This window comes from Pagrus major, chromosome 13 (assembly GCF_040436345.1).
Source record: "Pagrus major chromosome 13, Pma_NU_1.0".
Taxonomy (NCBI): Eukaryota; Metazoa; Chordata; class Actinopteri; order Spariformes; family Sparidae; genus Pagrus; species Pagrus major.
The window spans coordinates 27,593,886-27,612,105 of NC_133227.1; the positions used below are offsets into that span (position 1 = coordinate 27,593,886).

Consider the following 18,220-nt stretch of genomic DNA (forward strand, 5'->3'; position numbering starts at 1 on the left):
AAGCAGAGAAGACCAGGCTCGTATGGAAAATAAATAATGTGAAGAACGACAGGGCTAATCCAACACTTCTTATCTATCATGTTTTCTTCTCTGTTATCTTTCTCTGATTGCATTTCTTTGTTTTGGCTTCGATATTGTTGGCACGGTTACACTTATGTAACCCACAGACGATTATGTGAGGGAGAATAACACAGACCAAAGCGATACCAAAGAATAAACAGTAATGAAAGAAAGAGCTAAACATGGTTTAGGATCATGGCAACGAGTCTTTATTGAAATCATCTGTGTGCATTTAAAATATAACGATATATTACAGACATACAGGAATTAAAACGTTTGTTGATGGAAGTTTCAGAGTCAGACAACCATAAATAAAACCAAACCAGAGGTTTTGAATTTCTGTTTAGCAAATCACACACACTTTGCATAAATGCTGCTCATTTTCAAATGAGCAAGAATCTGAAACACCGGAAACTGATTATCATTACTGCAAAGTACATGTGATGTTTGTCAAGTGAGCCAAAACCTGAAAAAAAACAGCGATGTGTTCCTTTAAAACAGTTTGTAGTATCAAAACACTTTGTTCATCTGAGCTTCATAAACTGAAGAGTCTTCAGCTGCAGACACATTATACGTCTATACAGTTCATTACTGAGCATCATTCAGTCTTTACACAACTTGTCGGGGTCACCGATCATCGAGGGCCGAGGCAAAGCTCTCTTAAAATAAAATACAAGTGGATCTTGAGTTAAGACTTTTTTAGCTTGTTCTGATTTACAGGCTTCTGGTGGCACTTTAGGGATGAGCTGTAAACCAGTGTGTTCCCACTTTCTTTAAAAGGTAATGTTACCATATTGATCTGTCGTCTCTTTGTAGTCGATCTGTCGTCTCTTTGTAGCTAATCTGTCGTATTTTTAACTAAATCTATTGGCTCTTTGTAGTCGACCTGTCGTCTTTGTAGTCAATCAGTCGTCTCTGTAGTTGATTTGTCGTCTCTTCGTAGATGGACTAGAGAGACGACAGGTGGACTACAAAGAGACGATCTGTCGTCTCTCTGTAGTCCATCTGTCGTCTCTTTGTAGCTAATCTGTCGCCTCTTCGTAGTCCATCTGTCGTCTCTTCCATCTGTCGTCTCTTTGTAGTCCACCTGTCATCTCTTTGTAGTCCATCTACGAAGAGATGACAGATCGACTAGAAAGAGACGACAGATGGACTACAAAGAGACAATCTGTCGTCTTTTTGAACTAAAATCCTTGGTCTAAAAATCATATCCACCTGGATAAAAAATAAGTCCCTTTAGAAGAAATAATAATCTGGTCCTGATTTTTCTTTAAATATTTTGTAATATGTTTTATGTATTTTTTTTTTTTTCGTTAGGTGTGTGTGTGTGTTTTATGTGCGTCTCTTGACAAAGTTTCCCTTATGGAAAAATACAATTCAAGTTGAAAGTTATGGTAAACACTGAATGATGGTCAGCGTGTACCACAGAAACAGTCCGTGTAGCTGCGTCATAGACTCACGGTCGTCAGCAGAGACGAGAACCGTAACAATAAAAACATGAGGGTTTCAAAACAGAAGCAAAGATGTCTCACTCTGCTCTCATTTCCTGGCACCACAGAGAAGAAAAAAACCAAAAAGTTTTAACCCAGATTTTTTTACAACAGAAAGTAAAAATAAATACATAAAAAAAACAACAAACATCTGTAAATGTTTCTTACCAAACTGAGTTTGGATTCTCACATTTTTTCTCGTTTCTCTCAACAAATCCATGAAAACATCAAAGTCAACAATGAATTGATTGTTTAAAGTGGTTAACGTTATTGTTCATCAGCTGTAAGTATGTGGTGAGCCCCTTAATCCAACATGTTTATGTACAGTCATGTTTGTGTTTCCTGCCACAAAAGAAAAATGATCTGTGAAAAAGATACTTTAGATAGCCGGGCTAAATTAACTTAAACCCAGAGGTCAAAGTAACTGTTAAACAATGAATAGATGACAAAAGCTTAACAGCTCACAATCTGATCCCACTCAGTGACATTTAAAACTGAAAGAGGAGATCCTGATCCTGTTGTGTGATTAGCAGACACCTTCAACTAATCTGCCCAACATTGAGGACATTGAGTTTATTTCCTCTACATTTTGTGAAATTTGTTTGAACTATGGCAACGAGTCATCGATTCAAGTTTCGATTGAAAAGGTGACCACGCTGCTATCAAGTTACACCGCTGCCTAACGAGTGTGACCTAAAATCCTGCAGGTTATTATTTATTCAGAGCCGATCCAGAACAGGGTTTCGTGTGACACGCCTAGACTGCACCTGCTCTAAACACAATTTATCTCACATTATCAGACATGATTATCAGCCGCAGCGCCGAGCATTTTGACACAGTACTGACAGACACACAAACACACTGTTGGGTTTGATTGTTTGTTTTTTACCATGAGATTTGTTGACAAGACATCCTGTGCAAAAACAAGCTATATTTCTAAAGTCCTACATTCAGAAAATACCCTCTCAAATACAGAAAGCTGGTTATAAAGTTAGTGATGGCGAGTGAAATTAATGTTTTCACAGAAAAACACGTTCATTTTCTCACCACCTTCAAGAGGAAAAGGGAAACAGTACATTGGAGGCGTAGCAGAGCATCTCCTTATTTTTGATAATGATGGACAGTGTCTCCATCCTGGATAAAATCCTCACTTAATTTAATACTCTTTCATTGACACCAAACATCAGTTTGTAGTCCTTTTGTTTCTCACTGTAGTAGTTTTGTGCATCTTTGCATTTATGTCTTTGTGGCCACTTTGCGTCTCTTTGTAATCATTTTCTTTCTCTCTGTAGTCATTTAGTGTATCTTTGTAGTCATATTAATTCACTCATTTTGCATCTGTTTGCAGTTTCTCTGCAGCTTTGTGTGTCTTTTTAATTCTCTCTGTAGTCACTTTCATTTGTTTTAAGTGAATGTGCCTCTTTGTATTTATTATGTCTCTTCGTAGTCGTGTCAGTCTCTTTGTAGTGATATTTTGTCTCTTTGTAGTAATTATGTGTCTTTGTAATCGTTTTATGTCTCTTTGTAGTCGCTTTGCATCCGTTTGTACTCATTTTGTTTATCTTTGTAGTCATCTTTTGTCTCTTTGTAGTCTTACTGTGTCTCTTTTCAGTCATTGTGTCTGTGCATTTCTGTGTTGACGTTTTGCATCTCTTTGTAGTTATTGTGTGTCTTTGTAGTTGTTTAATTGTCAATTGAAATCTGTCTTGAATGCTCCTTGGATGGATTCACAGCTTTTTTGATTTCTGAAAGTTATCCAATCTGCTAAAGTGGCTTGAGGTGATTAAGTGTTCGAGAGTTTCCCTCAGATTTCAGTCCAACACCTGGACGACACATTCAGGTGAAGGTGATTTGTTTTGTGTGAAAGGCAGTTGGACCTCCTGGATGAACTGAAACGTTGTCGAACTAAAAGCCCAGACCTTTAAAAAGGTGCACAAGGTTTATAACATCAGTCGTAGCGAGTCCAGACAGGAAAACACAAACCTGCGTCTCTGCTCTCCTTCTGTCTCTCTCAGCTGATGATGAAGACTCTCGGTCCCTCCTCTCTCATAGGAGGAAGACTCTCTATCACCATGTTGTCCATCAGTCCGTATTTATCCTCTTTTTTATTCCTCCATCCTCCATCTCCTTCTGCTCGTCCATTGGCTGAAATCTCCTCTGAGAGCCCCTCCCTCTCCACCGGCTGAGCCAGCTGACTGGTCAGCTCCTTCATCGTCACCTAAAAGACATCGAAGCAGGTTTGACCTGTAACTGTTACAGACTTCCACTATGCCTTTTCTTAATGTTAGCCATACAGACGCATTAATGTGGAGGGGAGGGACCACCAACCTGCAGCTCTTTGAAGAGGTGGAGCATGGCCACACCCACCACGATGACCAGGAAGGCTCCCAGCGTCGTGACCACGTCCACAGGCCTCATGCTCCTCCACTCCTGGAAGAGGATGATGGAGGTGGACAGAACCACGGAGGTGAAGAGGACGTAGTAGATGGGGTAGACCAGCAGGGTGTTGAAGGTGTCCAGAGACTTGTTGAGGTAGTTCACCTGTGAGTGGCAGGAGCACACCTTAGTATCTGAAACTGTTTCAGTACTTATTTTCCACAGTATAGATACACCAGCTGTGCTTTCTCACTCTCTTAAAAGACTTAATCTAAAGAGAAAATAATGACTGATTCTAAAAAAATAACAAAGAAAGATTACACCCTCGATTTTTCCCTGCAGTATCGAAAACTGTATCAAATATCGACATATTTCAAGGTATTTTATCGCAGAGAGAAATTTGAGAACTGGACACCGACCGTAGTTTTTCTTTATTCACCTAACCCAGATTTTTAACTACGATCCCTCCACACACCAGTCAAATGTCACAGTGAAGATGATATTTGACCTTTTGGATACAAAATGCCATCACTTCATCATTTCATCTAACTAGACATTTGTCCAAAATGTCATAATTATCATGTGAAGTACTCTATAGGAAGCAGTGAGGCATTTGTTCTTCAGTTCCTTAAAAGTTATATTACAGTTTTTATACAACTTCCAGGGGAAAGCACGCCACCAGAGCACTTCAATAAGTGGGAAACACAAACAGCTCTCTGTTCCTTCAGGAGTTTATTTTCTCTTTTAGAAAGACGAGTGGGCATCATGTGACCTCACAATACACATTTTTGTCCATAACTCAACATATGAATTGTCACTTCATCCGTCAGTCCAAGTGGACTTTTGAAAGTTTTGCGTTCTTGAACTACAGGTTGTTTGCACATGATATCATGTCACCACGAAGAACTGGAGAAGTAGAGACACATAAAGGCGAGAAGTTTAAAAAAGTCACGGAGAAACGGTCGCAGAGATGGATTAAAAACCTCCGTCTAAAGTCTGGAGGAGCGGAGTCAGACAATGCTTGTGCATGCAGCGACCACTTTGCGAAAGGTAAGGCTGCAATCGTTTTGCTATCTGGCTAAAATCTACAGAAATACAGAAACAGTTATAAGCCTCAAGACTCTTGTACGCCTTCATCTGGCTAGCCCCATCTGACAATCCTGCGTCATCTGGATCACGTGGCTGCTAACAAGCTATAGTGCTCATGATAAAGGGGGTACCAGCTGCATCGGAAAACGAAATCAAGTACCTGGTGTGAGAAGTGTGTCGATTTAGGGCCGTAATAAGCTGTGGGAACACGGCAACTTATAAGAAACCTAAAAGAAGGGGAAGTTTACGGCTCACCTGTGTTACTATGGAGACGATGAGAGTGAGCAGCAGGATCCAGGTGAGAGGATTAGCAAGCACTGAAATATCGTACATCACTAGACAAAGAGAGAAAGAGGACAGTGAATATTAAGAGACCTGCATCGAGATATCGTCATTTTTATTCCATCTTCCTCGTCAAAATCTGACGCCTACATCACCCACAATGCAACTCAACTCCAGTAATGAATCTGTATTCATTTTTTTAATGTATAGAAACATGGGGAAGTATTCGGTCTCTCACCAGTGTTGATGGCGATGGCGAGGCCCTTCACGGAGGAGACGGTGAAGGCTCCGAGCAGCGAGCAGATGCTGATGTAGACGAGGATGTTGGAGTGACCGAACCGAGGAGAGAAGTACAGAACCAGAGCCGCACACAGAACCAACACCAACGACATGTAGACCAGGAACCCTGACACACACACACACACACACACACACACACACACACACGAGACAGAGTCAGTACTGAAAATCCAACGCAATAAATCGGCCACCACAGGAAGCTGACAGTCACCAGGTGAACCGCCTCTCACCAGGCTCCAGCAGCTTGTTGGTCATGTCCCGTAGTGATGTCACTTCCTGTTCCTGCGGGGCGTGGATTACCAACAAGATGCTTCCCAGCACGCACAGAAAACAGCCGAGCTTCCCCACCACGTTCAACACCTCCCCCAGCAGGTGGGAAGACAGAACTGCACTGAAACACACACACACACACACAATCAATTTATCAAACAATCCTCAACAGCAGAGACAAATAAAACTACTCCTGTGCTGATAACTTGAGGTTAAACTGACACTACGGCTACCTGATGAGGACACTCAGAGCGCCCAGCGGCGTCACCAGCGTGGCCGGAGCAAACATGTAGGCGGCAAAGTTACAGACCTCTCCTGCTCCCACTGCAGAGACGGAGAACAATGCTGAGTGAACCACATTAAAATGAAAACATCATGTGACTGCTGATAACATCCGTAATCATGTTGAACCACAAACACGTCTTTTAAATTCAAATGTAGAACAAATAACAGTCAGTCAGATGAGAAGATGGATATCAGTTCAAAAGGTGCAGGTGTGGTTTTAGCCAAGTTTAGTACCAGTGTGGGGCAAGTTACTCCCACTGGTTACTATCATTTGAAAGTAATACGTTGTTTTACAGTATCACAGTCTGTGCAGAGTGATGTGTTACAACAAAATAACCACAGAGGTCCGACTGGGTGTTTTAAAATAGAAGAGCGTCATATTATTTCCTCCCACAGCCTCAGATTAACACGATCGCCATTGACTATGAAACCTTTTAATATCATTTAAAACGTATTGATTGGCTCCCTTTTTTTTATCTTGGATTTAATTTTTTTTTTTAATTCGCCAGATTTTTGTTTTCACTTGGCTTCACACACAAAATAAAAAATGTTTCTCCTGGAAAAAAAATAAATAAATCACCCTTCTTCACACATGGAAAATTATTTTTTTTCCTTCTGAAAAAACATTTTTCATTTGATGAAAAGGAGATATATTTTCTCCACTCTCCAATCAAATCTTAAATCATTTATTTTTCACTCAGTTTTCACACTCTCTCTCATATATATATATATATATATAATATATACATTTCTTTATCCTGGCAAAACCACTCATCCTTGTCAGGGTCAAGGGCGGGGGGCTGGAGCCGATCCCAGCGGACATTGGGCGACATACAACCTGGACAAGTCGCCAGTTCATCACAGGACTCACATACGGGGACAAACAACCATTCACGCTCACAATCACACCTGCAGACAATTAAGAGTCACTGATTAACCAAACACTGCCGTGCCGTGCCGCCCCTTACAGACTAAAGGAATATAAATTATCGAGGACACAATTTAGGACTTTATGCCAGCTTCAAAGGCATAAGAGTGGATGGCAACAAACATTAATTTACTTTTTTTGGGAGGAATTTCTTGAAAAGTGTTCAAAATTCGTGCTATGTTTCGATGGAGACGTGGCTACTGTGTGGTTTGCTGCCATGGCCTCCATAGTTTCCACTGTAAAAACTGAGAGCAGCTGCAAAATAAACAACACAAAACAGCTTTTGCTTTTAAACAGGTGTGATCTGAAGGAATTAAGTCTGGATCGCACAAACGTTTTAATAGAAGCTGCTGTCAAACTTTTGATTAAGCCAGGCTAGCAGTTTCCCTCTGTTTCCAGTCTTTGTGCTAAGCTATGAACCTCCGCGTCTTCTCACCTGACTCTGTGTCACAAAGTGAACAAAGTCATTTCCTTAAATGTCGTTTCTTTTCCTGTGATTTTCTTCACAGAGCTGTGAATTATGAACTCAGACAGAAATAAAACTCTTACTGGTTAACAGGCCTCCCCACCACAGCCAGTCCTTCAGGTAGCCGTGACCTCCATCCCCTACAAACACAGATACACGGTGTCAAACTTTATACAAACACGGAGTCACACTTCTTTATGATTTTAGTAAGTGACAGGAAAATGTATCTTCAGATTAATAGGTTTATTATGCCCTGAATGTGAGATAACACTGATTATTTCAGCTAAAACTAAACATACAGCTAAATATGAGCATAATAAAAACACCTTTACAAAATGAGATAATTAAGTTTTAAGATCCTGAAGCGGTTATCAGAGTCCACGGCTGTTTGTAACCCGAGTCTTTAGATTTAGTTTCCTGCTCTCTCTGTGCCCGGTCAGGTGAAAAAAAACAGAAAAAAACTGTAAAAACCGGTTTGTTGAGCAACTTTCTATTTGACCACGTGTTTCATAACACAGAGGCTGAAATCAAAAGTCCAAACTGTCTTTATCTCTAACTTTTCTTCCCTCCAGGCCTCTCACACCACTTTTTAAACCACTGGATTGTAGAAAACTTGGAGATAAGGCTAATGTCCAACGTGCAAACAGCACATTTGGGAAAACTGCTTTCAGTTTCTGCGCCCCGCACACTTTGAACATTTTACAACACACGTTAAAAACTTTACACGATTCTCTGCCGACCTGCTCTGGTGTGACCGTTGCTGGCCAATCGGAGGAGAGCTTTCTTCTTTAGGATGACGCTCCCGCCAATCAGGAAGGCGGACAGCAGGGCCAGAGTCAGGCCCAGCCACAGCTTGTAGGGTCCGTTTGTTTGCAGATCTGGAGACAAAACATGTACAGTATTCGGCTGAGTGTGTGTTTTTCCGGGTGTGTACCTGCAGTGTGTGTGTTTAATGACTTACCTGAGAAAAAAAAAGATATCCTGATAACAAACACTGACCAATCAGACTGATTCACTGAGTCATGCTGGTGGACGTGTCATGTTTTTCCACATGAAAGTATAAATCTACAGGCTCACATGTGTTTTGTTTTCATCTGATTAGTGGCTACGCGTTGACAGATCACATTAATCACACCGTGTCTTATTTTCCTCTCTTTGTTCTCTGCTGAACTCCATGTGAACATGACCTGCCCTCCAGATTTACCATAACGAACAATAAAGTTCCTCTTAGAGTCGCATTTACATTCCAGCTCGCTTTCACCCACTCCTGATGTTTATCACCGATTGTTATCAGCCTGTTCCCTCTTTATTGTCTCGCAGCACAGAATACAGAACTAACACGAATACGAGATGAACTTCAAGATAGAAAACACTTTCACACTCGTCGTGTTGGCAAAGCTTCCCTGAAATTATATCAAAACAACAAGAACTGGTCGGCCCTTGTCAGCGGCTTTTCGGTCGACTGAGTGTGTTGAATCGGCGGTGGAGCTCATCGGTGAGAGAAATCACTGCAGCTCCTTTCACACTGCCTTTTACATGGCGGGAATCTTGCGACCATAGTCTGCCTCAACGTCTGCGGAGGAAGTAACAGAGCCGCAACAGAGGCGAGACGACGTCTGTGTGAATGGAAAAGCCGGCAGCGTGGGACTGTTTGTTTACCTCGAGCCTCTGCGTTCCACATCGATGTGTGACGTTGCCATGTAGCCTACACCGCGTCATCCTCTGACGAAATTACAGATTACATAGCCCAGTTCATTCGCTCAAAACAGTTTATGGAAACGCACCAGATCCACATTTTTCTCCTGAATCAAATGGTGTGTGACACTCGATGCTGACTGATAATACAGGGGAGGAAAACCTCAATAAATACAGGAGAGTCAGACGCCCTAGAAAGTTGTTCTGGGTGTTTCCATTCTCAAAACAACTAATAAACACGGGACGTTTACACACAAACAAAGACCCCTCAGGTATGTAAGAGGTGTGTGTGTGTGTGTGTGTGTGGTTGTGTACCTGTTGGGTGAGTGTTGTTGTCCAGGGACGTGTAGTGCAGCGTTTGATCTCCAGGGATCGGACACACTGCAGAATGAGAGCCGCACCACAGCCGGACCTCAGAGCCTGCAGACGGAGAGCATCACGTTAGCTTTGATATTCTGTGTTTGAAACTTTTCTTATCGTTTCCTCTTTCAACAACAGATTTAATATCAATGATAAGAAATGTATAAATAAACATATTTAACAGTTTAGGGTCTCAAACTTCAATAATTTAATGCGTTGTGTTGAAATGTTGAGCAGCAGCGAGAGTCACAAACTGCCTCATACTTGATCAGATAGTTTTTGTGTGTTAGCTAATTTGCTAATTAGCACAAAACACAAGGGTCAGTTGAGGCTGATGGGAATTAGAGCTTCAACTGGAGATTATCAGTCCTACAAAAAATGTTTTTCTTCTTCTTTTCTGTTTTATCAATAATCTTTCAGCCCGTCAGATTCTGATAGACGACCTGGAGCTGTCGTTTAGCGCAGGAATCTTCCTCAGACAGATGAGTTTCCTGAGTGTTTGCCGACTGCGTTTCTTCTCTCTTTGAACCCGTTGGTGTCATACTGGTTTGACCACTGTGCAGATTAGGAGTAACACGAGGACGGGAGAGGGCTCAGCATAACCAGGCAGTTCAATATTTACACTGTCAACACTGAGGCCTCACTACAGAGAGACTGTATTAACACTGACTGTGCAACAGTTCGGATTACTCTTAGCGTTTATTAAACCTTAACTCTTGATATTTTGTCTCTACGTCTTGCTAAAACATCGATGAAGGACAAAACACCCAGGCATAAACAGAGTCATGTAGTTTATGCTGTTCAATGCAGTCAGGACTGCACAGATTTGTACACTGGGGAGACAAAACAACCTCCTCCATAAACAAATGGCACAACACAGGAACACAACTCCTCAGGTCAAGACTCAAGGAGACAATCATTCCTTTGAGGACAACGACGTGAACATCTTGTCCAGAGAAGACAGATGGTTTGAAAGAGGAGTCATGTCAAACTGGATCGACCGTCTTTGAGAGGAGGTGGCCTACGATACTACTTATCACCCACCTACAATACTGTACCCTCCCCAACAAGCATTCACACCTGGGCTCACCTGGCCCCTAGCAACCCACAGGAAGGCCGGTTTGACCAGCGACCCACAAGTGGCCCGAGTGACTCTGAAACTCAGAGCTCACAAGAAACCGGTCCAGTTGCCTCCGATACAGCACTTAGAAGTTTAACAATCCTGAAACTTGAAATCATCACGAGGCAGAAACATGGAGGTGAAATACAAGAGGTCACAACACACACACATACACACACACACACACACACACACACACACACACACACACACACACACACAAAGCTTCTTTAATTATGACGTTTTATTAAACTAAAAATGGCAGAAAAAGGCTTTCAAGTCCTTTATTTCTGACTACTTTCCATGAAGTTTCCTGTACAGAAATCACTTGGTACCAATTACATTACAACAAAGTTCATTTGCTGCAACTTAACAAATATAAAGAATAAAGTTTCTTATCATAAATTAATATTTACGTGGGTTTAACGGAGCCTTTTCTTCAAAAACATTTCTATTTTCCTCATAATGAGTATTTATTAGACAATTAGACATTTTACCAGGAAATTAAAAGCCTGTAAAATAAAGCATTATGTTCATTTACATTTAAAAATGGTGGCACAAAATATCCATTAGGTCATTATTATTGGTTTGAATATCTCATTTTTATTGAATTACTGTCTTATAATATCTCCTCTCACTCAATCAAGACTTTGTGAGTAGTTTTACAGTATCTGAACGCTGACCGATAAAATTACACCTTTTATTTCAACATTTTCTTTTTAAATCTGTGATAACGGTGTTTTTACATCATCCTGACCGGAAACCAAAACGATAATAACGTGGTTATTAGGTGTTAAGATTTTCCTGGCGATCCAGATAATCATTTTATGATTAGCATTTAAATTCTGATTGAATATTAGGATCCATGTTAACACAGTTATAGAGGAGTAAAGACACCAAAATACACTACTCAACATTAGTTAGGCATATTGGGATATGGGTGCATATATGCACGTGTATTGATATGCAATAAAAGGTCAAATTAAATGTGTCGCATTATTTTTGGGGACTAAAAATATTCACAAAACACAACATTAACATTTGGAGACGTCACAGTGAAACACTCAAATATCCCTCACTAATTTTGAGTTGTATTTTCATATTTAAGAAGCTGGAATTTTGACAATGAAACCGATTAATCGATTATCAAAATAGTTGAAGATTAATTCAGGATTTGACAGTTAATCGATTAATGTTTGCAGCTTTAATTATTTGTCTTAGATGTTCTTAACTAAAATGAAGAGGGACATGTTGTCCAAGAAATGAAGTGAAGTACATGCAGGTCTTTAAAGCAGCATATTCACATTTCATATTTAACATGTAGGCCTGCTGTGTTGTGTTGTTGTCTTCCAGCAGCACTTTGTCTTTATATTGGTGAAATAAACACGAGGAGGGACTCAGAAACAAAGATCAACAGATGTGTTACACTAAACATCTCCCTCCCTCCATGTTTCTGTGTAAATCCTAATAAGAGGTTTGTCTCACCGTTCCTGCACGTCTCATTGTTCAGCTGCACATCTCGCATCGTGTTGTTTTGTTGAGGGAACAGAAACACGAGCTGGGTCTTCAGTCAGGGTCTCCTCATCGATGAAGGAGAAGAAGGATCCTGCAAAATGTCCGAGCAGCACCTCGTTACCTCTTCAGGTGCATCAGGCCCGCTTCAGTGGTTCACCTGCCAGCAGCTCGTCTCTGGGTTTTAACAGGTGAGCATGACTTCGTGGACTGAACACGCAGAAAGAGGTGGAGGTGGAGGTGGAGGAGGAAGACAACACGACACCTGACCCCGCCCGCCGGGACGAGCCGAGCCGAGCCGAGCCGGGCCCAGCAGGTGTATCAGCTTTCCCGTCTAGCAGCTCAAACAGAGGAGCTACAGGTGGGAAATATCCAAATACAGACTTTAAAAAGACTCAGTACTCCATTACTCCATTACTTCACCTGCATGAGTACTTCCTCCATCACAGGGACGATCAGAGAGGCGGCTGTGGAGGTTTGTTACACCTGAGCTTCGTCCCGACGCGTTTCCTCTCGGAGAAGATCAAAGGGCTGAAAACACAAACCTCACCTGTTGTGTTGATTCTTCCTGCTGCTGCTCCGAGTCTGCCCCCTCGTGGCGGATCTGATGAAACACTGCAGACTTCTTCTTCTTCTTCTTCTTCTGCTTCTTCTTCTTCTGCTTCTTCTTCTTCTTCTAGTTCTTCTTCTTCTTCTTCTTCTTCTTCTTCTTCTTCTTCTTCTAGTTCTTCTGCTTCTTCTTCTTCTTCTTCTTCTTCTTCTTCTAGTTCTTCCTCTTCTTCTTCTTCTTCTAGTTCTTCTGCTTCTTCTTCTTCTTCTTCTTCTTCTTCTTCTTCTAGTTCTTCCTCTTCTTCTTCTTCTTCTAGTTCTTCTGCTTCTTCTTCTTCTTCTTCTTCTTCTTCTTCTTCTTCTAGTTCTTCTGCTTCCTCTTCTTCTTCTTCTTCTACCTCTTCTTCTTCTTCTTCTAGCTCCTCTTCTTCTTCTTCTTCTTCTTCTTTTTTTTTCTCTTCTTCTTCTTCTTCTTCTAGTTCTTCTTCTTCTTCTTCTTCTGCTTCTTCTTCTTTTTTTCTCTTCTTCTTCTTCTTCTTCTAGTTCTTCTTCTTCTTCTAGTTCTTCTTCTTTTCTCTTCTTCTTCTTCTTCTTCTTCTAGTTCTTCTTCTACCACCTCTTCAATATCTTCTTCTTCTCCTTCTTCTTCTTCTTCTAGTTCTTCTTCTTCTGCTTCTTCTTCTTTTTCTTATTCTTCTTCTAGTTCTTCTTCTTCTTCTTCTTCTGCTTCTTCTTCTTTTTCTTCTTCTAGTTCTTCTTCGTGTTTTTATGACGTAGTATGTGTTCCACCACGCCACATGTGTGCTGTGCTTCTGTGCACAGATGCAGGCACTCAGCGGCATGAAGAACACAGAAAAGGCTTGGATTGGCAGCTACTTTGAAAATGCAGTGTATTTCAGACGTGTCCCCCTCTCCTCTGGATCATACAGAAGTTTATATATATAAACACATAAACACAAAACAGTAGTGTGACGCTGACACTGTTGATAAAGAGTGTTATTAATGTGTTAGAGGAAGGGCGACATGCTTGAAACATGGACTTTAACCATCTAATCCTCTCCTAGTTTCAATTTAGTGTCTGTTTTGTCTGCGATGGAGTTTTTACCTGCTACAAACTCCATATACACTGGAAAGAATATGAAAATATATCAGAATATAGGGTTTTAATCCTAATAACAAGTGTTAGAAATGAGTTGGTTTTAAATCTTAAACTTTGTACGGTTGTTTTACGAAAAGCTCTATCATATTTATTTAGATACACATCAGGAAGTATTCAGGCCCCGTCACTTTTTTCACACTTTGCTATGTTGCAGACATTTTGTTTTGCAGACTTATTCAAAAGGAAAAACTGGAAAACACCCTGAATTTGTCTGGGTGTTGCTGTTCATCACTTTTTATTTTTCTGCTCGTGGTTGCACCTTTAATTGTGCTTCATGAATCATCCAACATGACAGAAGATAATAAAAAACAGTCACCAAACATTTGATTTCTCTCAATTCACAAAACTTTATTTTCTAGGAAAAATAATTTCATCCATTTTCTCAGCACTTCATTTGACAGCGGTTGGTTTTACAGAGAGAGGACAGCGCTGCCGCTCTTCTGAGGAGGGGAGGGGGTGATGGTGGGGGTTCAGGCTAAGTTAGCCAAGAAGCTAAGCCATGCTAAGCTAGGCTAGGCTAACCAGAGCCAGGCTAAGCACCGTTCAGTTGCAGTAGTTCTGCAGGTCGAAGATGTTGCAGGGTCGGTGGCAGCACTGCTCCACGATGCCTCGCTTCACCATCATCTCCATCTGGTCCTTGAAGGCGAACTCTGCCACCTCGTTCTCGCCGCCCGCCGCCGCAGCTCCGCCTGCTTTAGGTGGGAGGAAACCTGACAGGACAAACAGGAAGTCATCGTCATGCATTAACATTAACACTAGTGCTGAGTATCTGTGGTGCATTTAGTGATGCTGTGAAGGTTTTTTTAGTCGGAGGCCTCACCCATCAGAGGGTCGACGTCTCTCTTGGGGTTGTAGAAGAAGCCTCTGTCCCCGCAGACCAGGTAAAGGGCGTCGACCAGGTGAGAGCCGCACAGGTGCTGTGGGGGCGCGACGGCCTGGGAGCCCGGCCATGACACGACCAGTAAGACCAGAAGAGAGACAGACTGGAGCCACAGAGCCGCCATACTGGACGAGAGCTGAACACACAACACAATTTGTTTTTAAGTCTTTCTGAAGCAGGGCTCGAGACAAGGGGCACTGGAGTCATCTCAGAAAACGTACAAAGGATAAAAGGAGAGGAAGACGACAGAGTGAGAAAGGAAGGAGGTTACAGAGAAGACGAAGGAGCGAAAAAGAGGAAGAGATGGAGAGTACAGATACAGGAGCAGTTGAGGAAGAAGAGGAGGAAGTGGAGGAGTTCATAGAGGAAGGAGAAGGAGGAGAAAACATAGATGATGAGTAGTTGAGGAGAAGAGCTCACCTTTGACATTTGGTGGAGGAGAAGAAGAAAGAAGTAGGTGGAGGAAGAAAAGTAAAAGTTGTCAGAGGAGGAGAAGATGGCAGAGTAGACAGACGAGGAAGAGGAGGATCAGGGTGAGGAAGTAGAAGTACGGAAAGATGAGCAAGAGGAGGAGGATAAAAACTTACCTGTAGAGTCAGACGAGGAGGAAGAAGGAGGAGAAACACTCACCTATAGAGCTGGAGGAGGAGGAGATGGATGAGGTGACTGTGATGAAGAGGAGGAGCAGGAGCTGATTAGCTGAAGGCTGGTTGGTGTGAGGACGATCAGAAGGCCTCCGCTCCTTTTATACTCCATCACCTCCACCTGGACACGCCCACCGCTCTGTGTGTGTCTGTGTGTGTAAACAGTTTAGTCAGCACACAATAAGTGACTCGGTTGCTTCTGATTGAGCGGTCGCATCACTTAGTAAAACAAACACAGCTAATGATCCGACATGATCTGATCACCTCGTAGACAAATATTGATCGTCAATCAGCCTGCTGCTGCTCCTGATGAGCTCAGCAGACCAACAGGTGCTGAGATCAGATTACTGTGAAGCGCTGAAATTTGTCTCTGAAGAGAATCTCGTCTTTACGGAGCTTCAATGCGAGTTTAGACTCTTCGTTTATCTGTCTGGATTCAACTTTTTTCAAGGAAAAAGCTGCATAAAAACAGACGCAGTCAGAGACAAGCTGCCGATATTTCCCTCAGGAGGTGGTGGAGACCAAAAACAGAGCTAAAAGAGAGAGAATATTGGACAGAAACACGGCTCTCAATGACTCAACTCAATTGCAATAAAGAATAAATGTTGGCAAGGTGTGTTACTGCAAATCAGGGATGTTGAAACTTTACATTTCTTTCGGTTCAACTTTCAGTTTTATGTCCTTACAATGCTGTGCTTATGTTCTGTTAACATTTCTGGTTCTGTCGCCACAAACGCGGCTGGAAGTGTTAAAAATATACGGGGATTTCACTCTTATAAATGTTGAAACGCACTTTGGAAACGCTGTAACGCCACCACCATACCCTCTGCCTCACAGCAGGAACGTCTTGGCTGCTGAAATAAATAGTCAAGAGCGGCCTTTCATCGTCAGGTGTCACAAACACACGAAATTAATAATCATGCTGATCCATTACTGCCAGATGTGGTCAACCCAATCACCAGAAGCATCATGAAAATGTACATTTCTTCAGGTTGGATTTCTCAAGGTCTCCTTAAAACTATCGAGAAGAAAAAAGTTGACATTTCAACGCTCGCAATTGTATTTTGACTTTTTTTCTTGAAGTGCATAATGGGGAAGACTACTAGCGTTTGACTACAATTGTCTATTTCAGGTTTAAGTGACGCTTTTAATCCACTACTTTTATTTATTTGAATTTTATTTACTAGGGACGATGCAGTATAAGGTCCAGTACAAAGAAAGTAACTGATGTGCTGCACAGAGTTTTATAGTTAATGCTTATTTTCAACTCTTATCCCCAGTTGGGCTTCTAACATGTAAAAAAAACATACAGCTTTCAATGGTCAGTATCATAAAATCACTTTACAGTAAAATATGAATACCACACTACTGGTGCTGACTCTGGTTTTCTTTTAGCCAGCACTTAACCTTTGTTGTAAAAGACTTTATATCTGAAATAAGTTTGATTTCAGTCGGTGATGTGTTGCAGAGTTGACATCCTTTAATGGAGAAAGCCGATTGTCCAAATTTAGATCTACCACGTTAACTGAGTATATCTATAATGTGGTATTACTACTTTTAGAAGAACAAGTACAAGATCTGAGTACTTCTTCCACGTCACCCTGCGATGGAGGTCCTGACCACGCAGACACCACGAGCCTGAGCCGCCCTCCATCGCTCACTGTTTAATGTGAGTCCTGCTGACGGAGCTCTTCTCGCAGCTTGTTTGTCACAAACTCAACTAACCGTGAGGAGCGTCACCATGATGACGCTGAAAAAGGTGTTGCTGATAGCTTCTCAGAATCAGAGTGGGGATGTCTCCACTTCAAACATCTTCCAGAAACCATCTGCTGCCTCTCACTGACTGGAAAACAAAAAAATGTTGTTTTTTTTCCCCCTTATTTAAGAATTGCAGGTTAGTATAAATGTAACTAAAACAAAAATACAAACACAAAACTTTTGTTTTCACTCCCATTTTTTAAATATTTTAGCTCACTAGCACTGATTTTTTAAACAAATTTCAGCTCAGGATTGGAGAGAAATAACTAATTTCTCAGAAAGTCTCAGATCTTTTACTTCAAATGGAAAACAAAAGTTTTGCAGAGTTTCTCAGAGTTCTGAGAAAAAGGTCAGAACTCAAATTTTATAAATACAGAACCTGCTACTGAACAGAACAAAATATACAGTACATGTTGTCCTTTGTAGAGGCAGGTTTTATGTATGAACATGGTATTTAAAGCGTGTTAGCTTAGTCTACGTTCTGCCGACAGGTGGAGAAAGTATTGATTCAGAGTCCTCATGATTCAACAACTCTTAAAATCACTCTATTTGTAAAGGGAGTCTGGTGTATTGACGTTACTTGGTTCCCACCTAACTCGAACGCTGTCTTAAACTTACACCTTTCAATCATTTTGTGCAGCTTTTACTTTATTTTGTTAATTAATGTCACTACTAATTACCTTCATCTGTTGTACTTCTTTGTTATATTCTTGTCAATGTTTTATTTGAATATTTACCTTATTTTCATGAATGTTTTGATTAATATGTTGCATTCAATCCCACTGAAGAAGACTGAAAATGAGTGAGTTTAATGTGAATAATTAGAAAGTTCTCACTCAATATTATAGTCACAGTGGCCCTGAACCTCTTCCTGCACAGTGCATGATGTCTAAAATAAATGAAATAAAAACAAACAACCTGATTCAATTTCAAATGCGTTTTACTTTTCTTTAATTCAACACTGCTCAAAAAACATGAACCCTTGTGTTTTGTCCAT

The 18,220-nt window shown here is 41.2% G+C and overlaps 2 protein-coding genes across 2 annotated transcripts; both read right to left on the bottom strand.

Annotated features, from left to right (window-relative positions):
- Nucleotides 1-246: 246 nt before the first annotated feature.
- nipal4 (NIPA like domain containing 4) lies at nucleotides 247-12,725 on the bottom strand. The gene is made up of 10 exons (XM_073479003.1): nucleotides 12,207-12,725; nucleotides 9,557-9,661; nucleotides 8,287-8,424; nucleotides 7,630-7,686; nucleotides 6,101-6,191; nucleotides 5,828-5,988; nucleotides 5,536-5,703; nucleotides 5,271-5,350; nucleotides 3,879-4,091; nucleotides 247-3,768 (listed from the first exon to the last, which is right to left on the bottom strand). The coding sequence occupies exons 1-10, from the start codon at nucleotides 12,244-12,246 to the stop codon at nucleotides 3,562-3,564; spliced, it is 1,260 nt and encodes a 419-aa protein (XP_073335104.1). The 5' UTR covers nucleotides 12,247-12,725; the 3' UTR covers nucleotides 247-3,561.
- Nucleotides 12,726-14,263: 1,538 nt separating this feature from the next.
- Nucleotides 14,264-15,512, bottom strand: ins (preproinsulin). The gene is made up of 3 exons (XM_073479806.1): nucleotides 15,452-15,512; nucleotides 14,762-14,957; nucleotides 14,264-14,651 (listed from the first exon to the last, which is right to left on the bottom strand). The coding sequence occupies exons 2-3, from the start codon at nucleotides 14,943-14,945 to the stop codon at nucleotides 14,485-14,487; spliced, it is 351 nt and encodes a 116-aa protein (XP_073335907.1). The 5' UTR covers nucleotides 14,946-14,957; nucleotides 15,452-15,512; the 3' UTR covers nucleotides 14,264-14,484.
- Nucleotides 15,513-18,220: the final 2,708 nt, after the last annotated feature.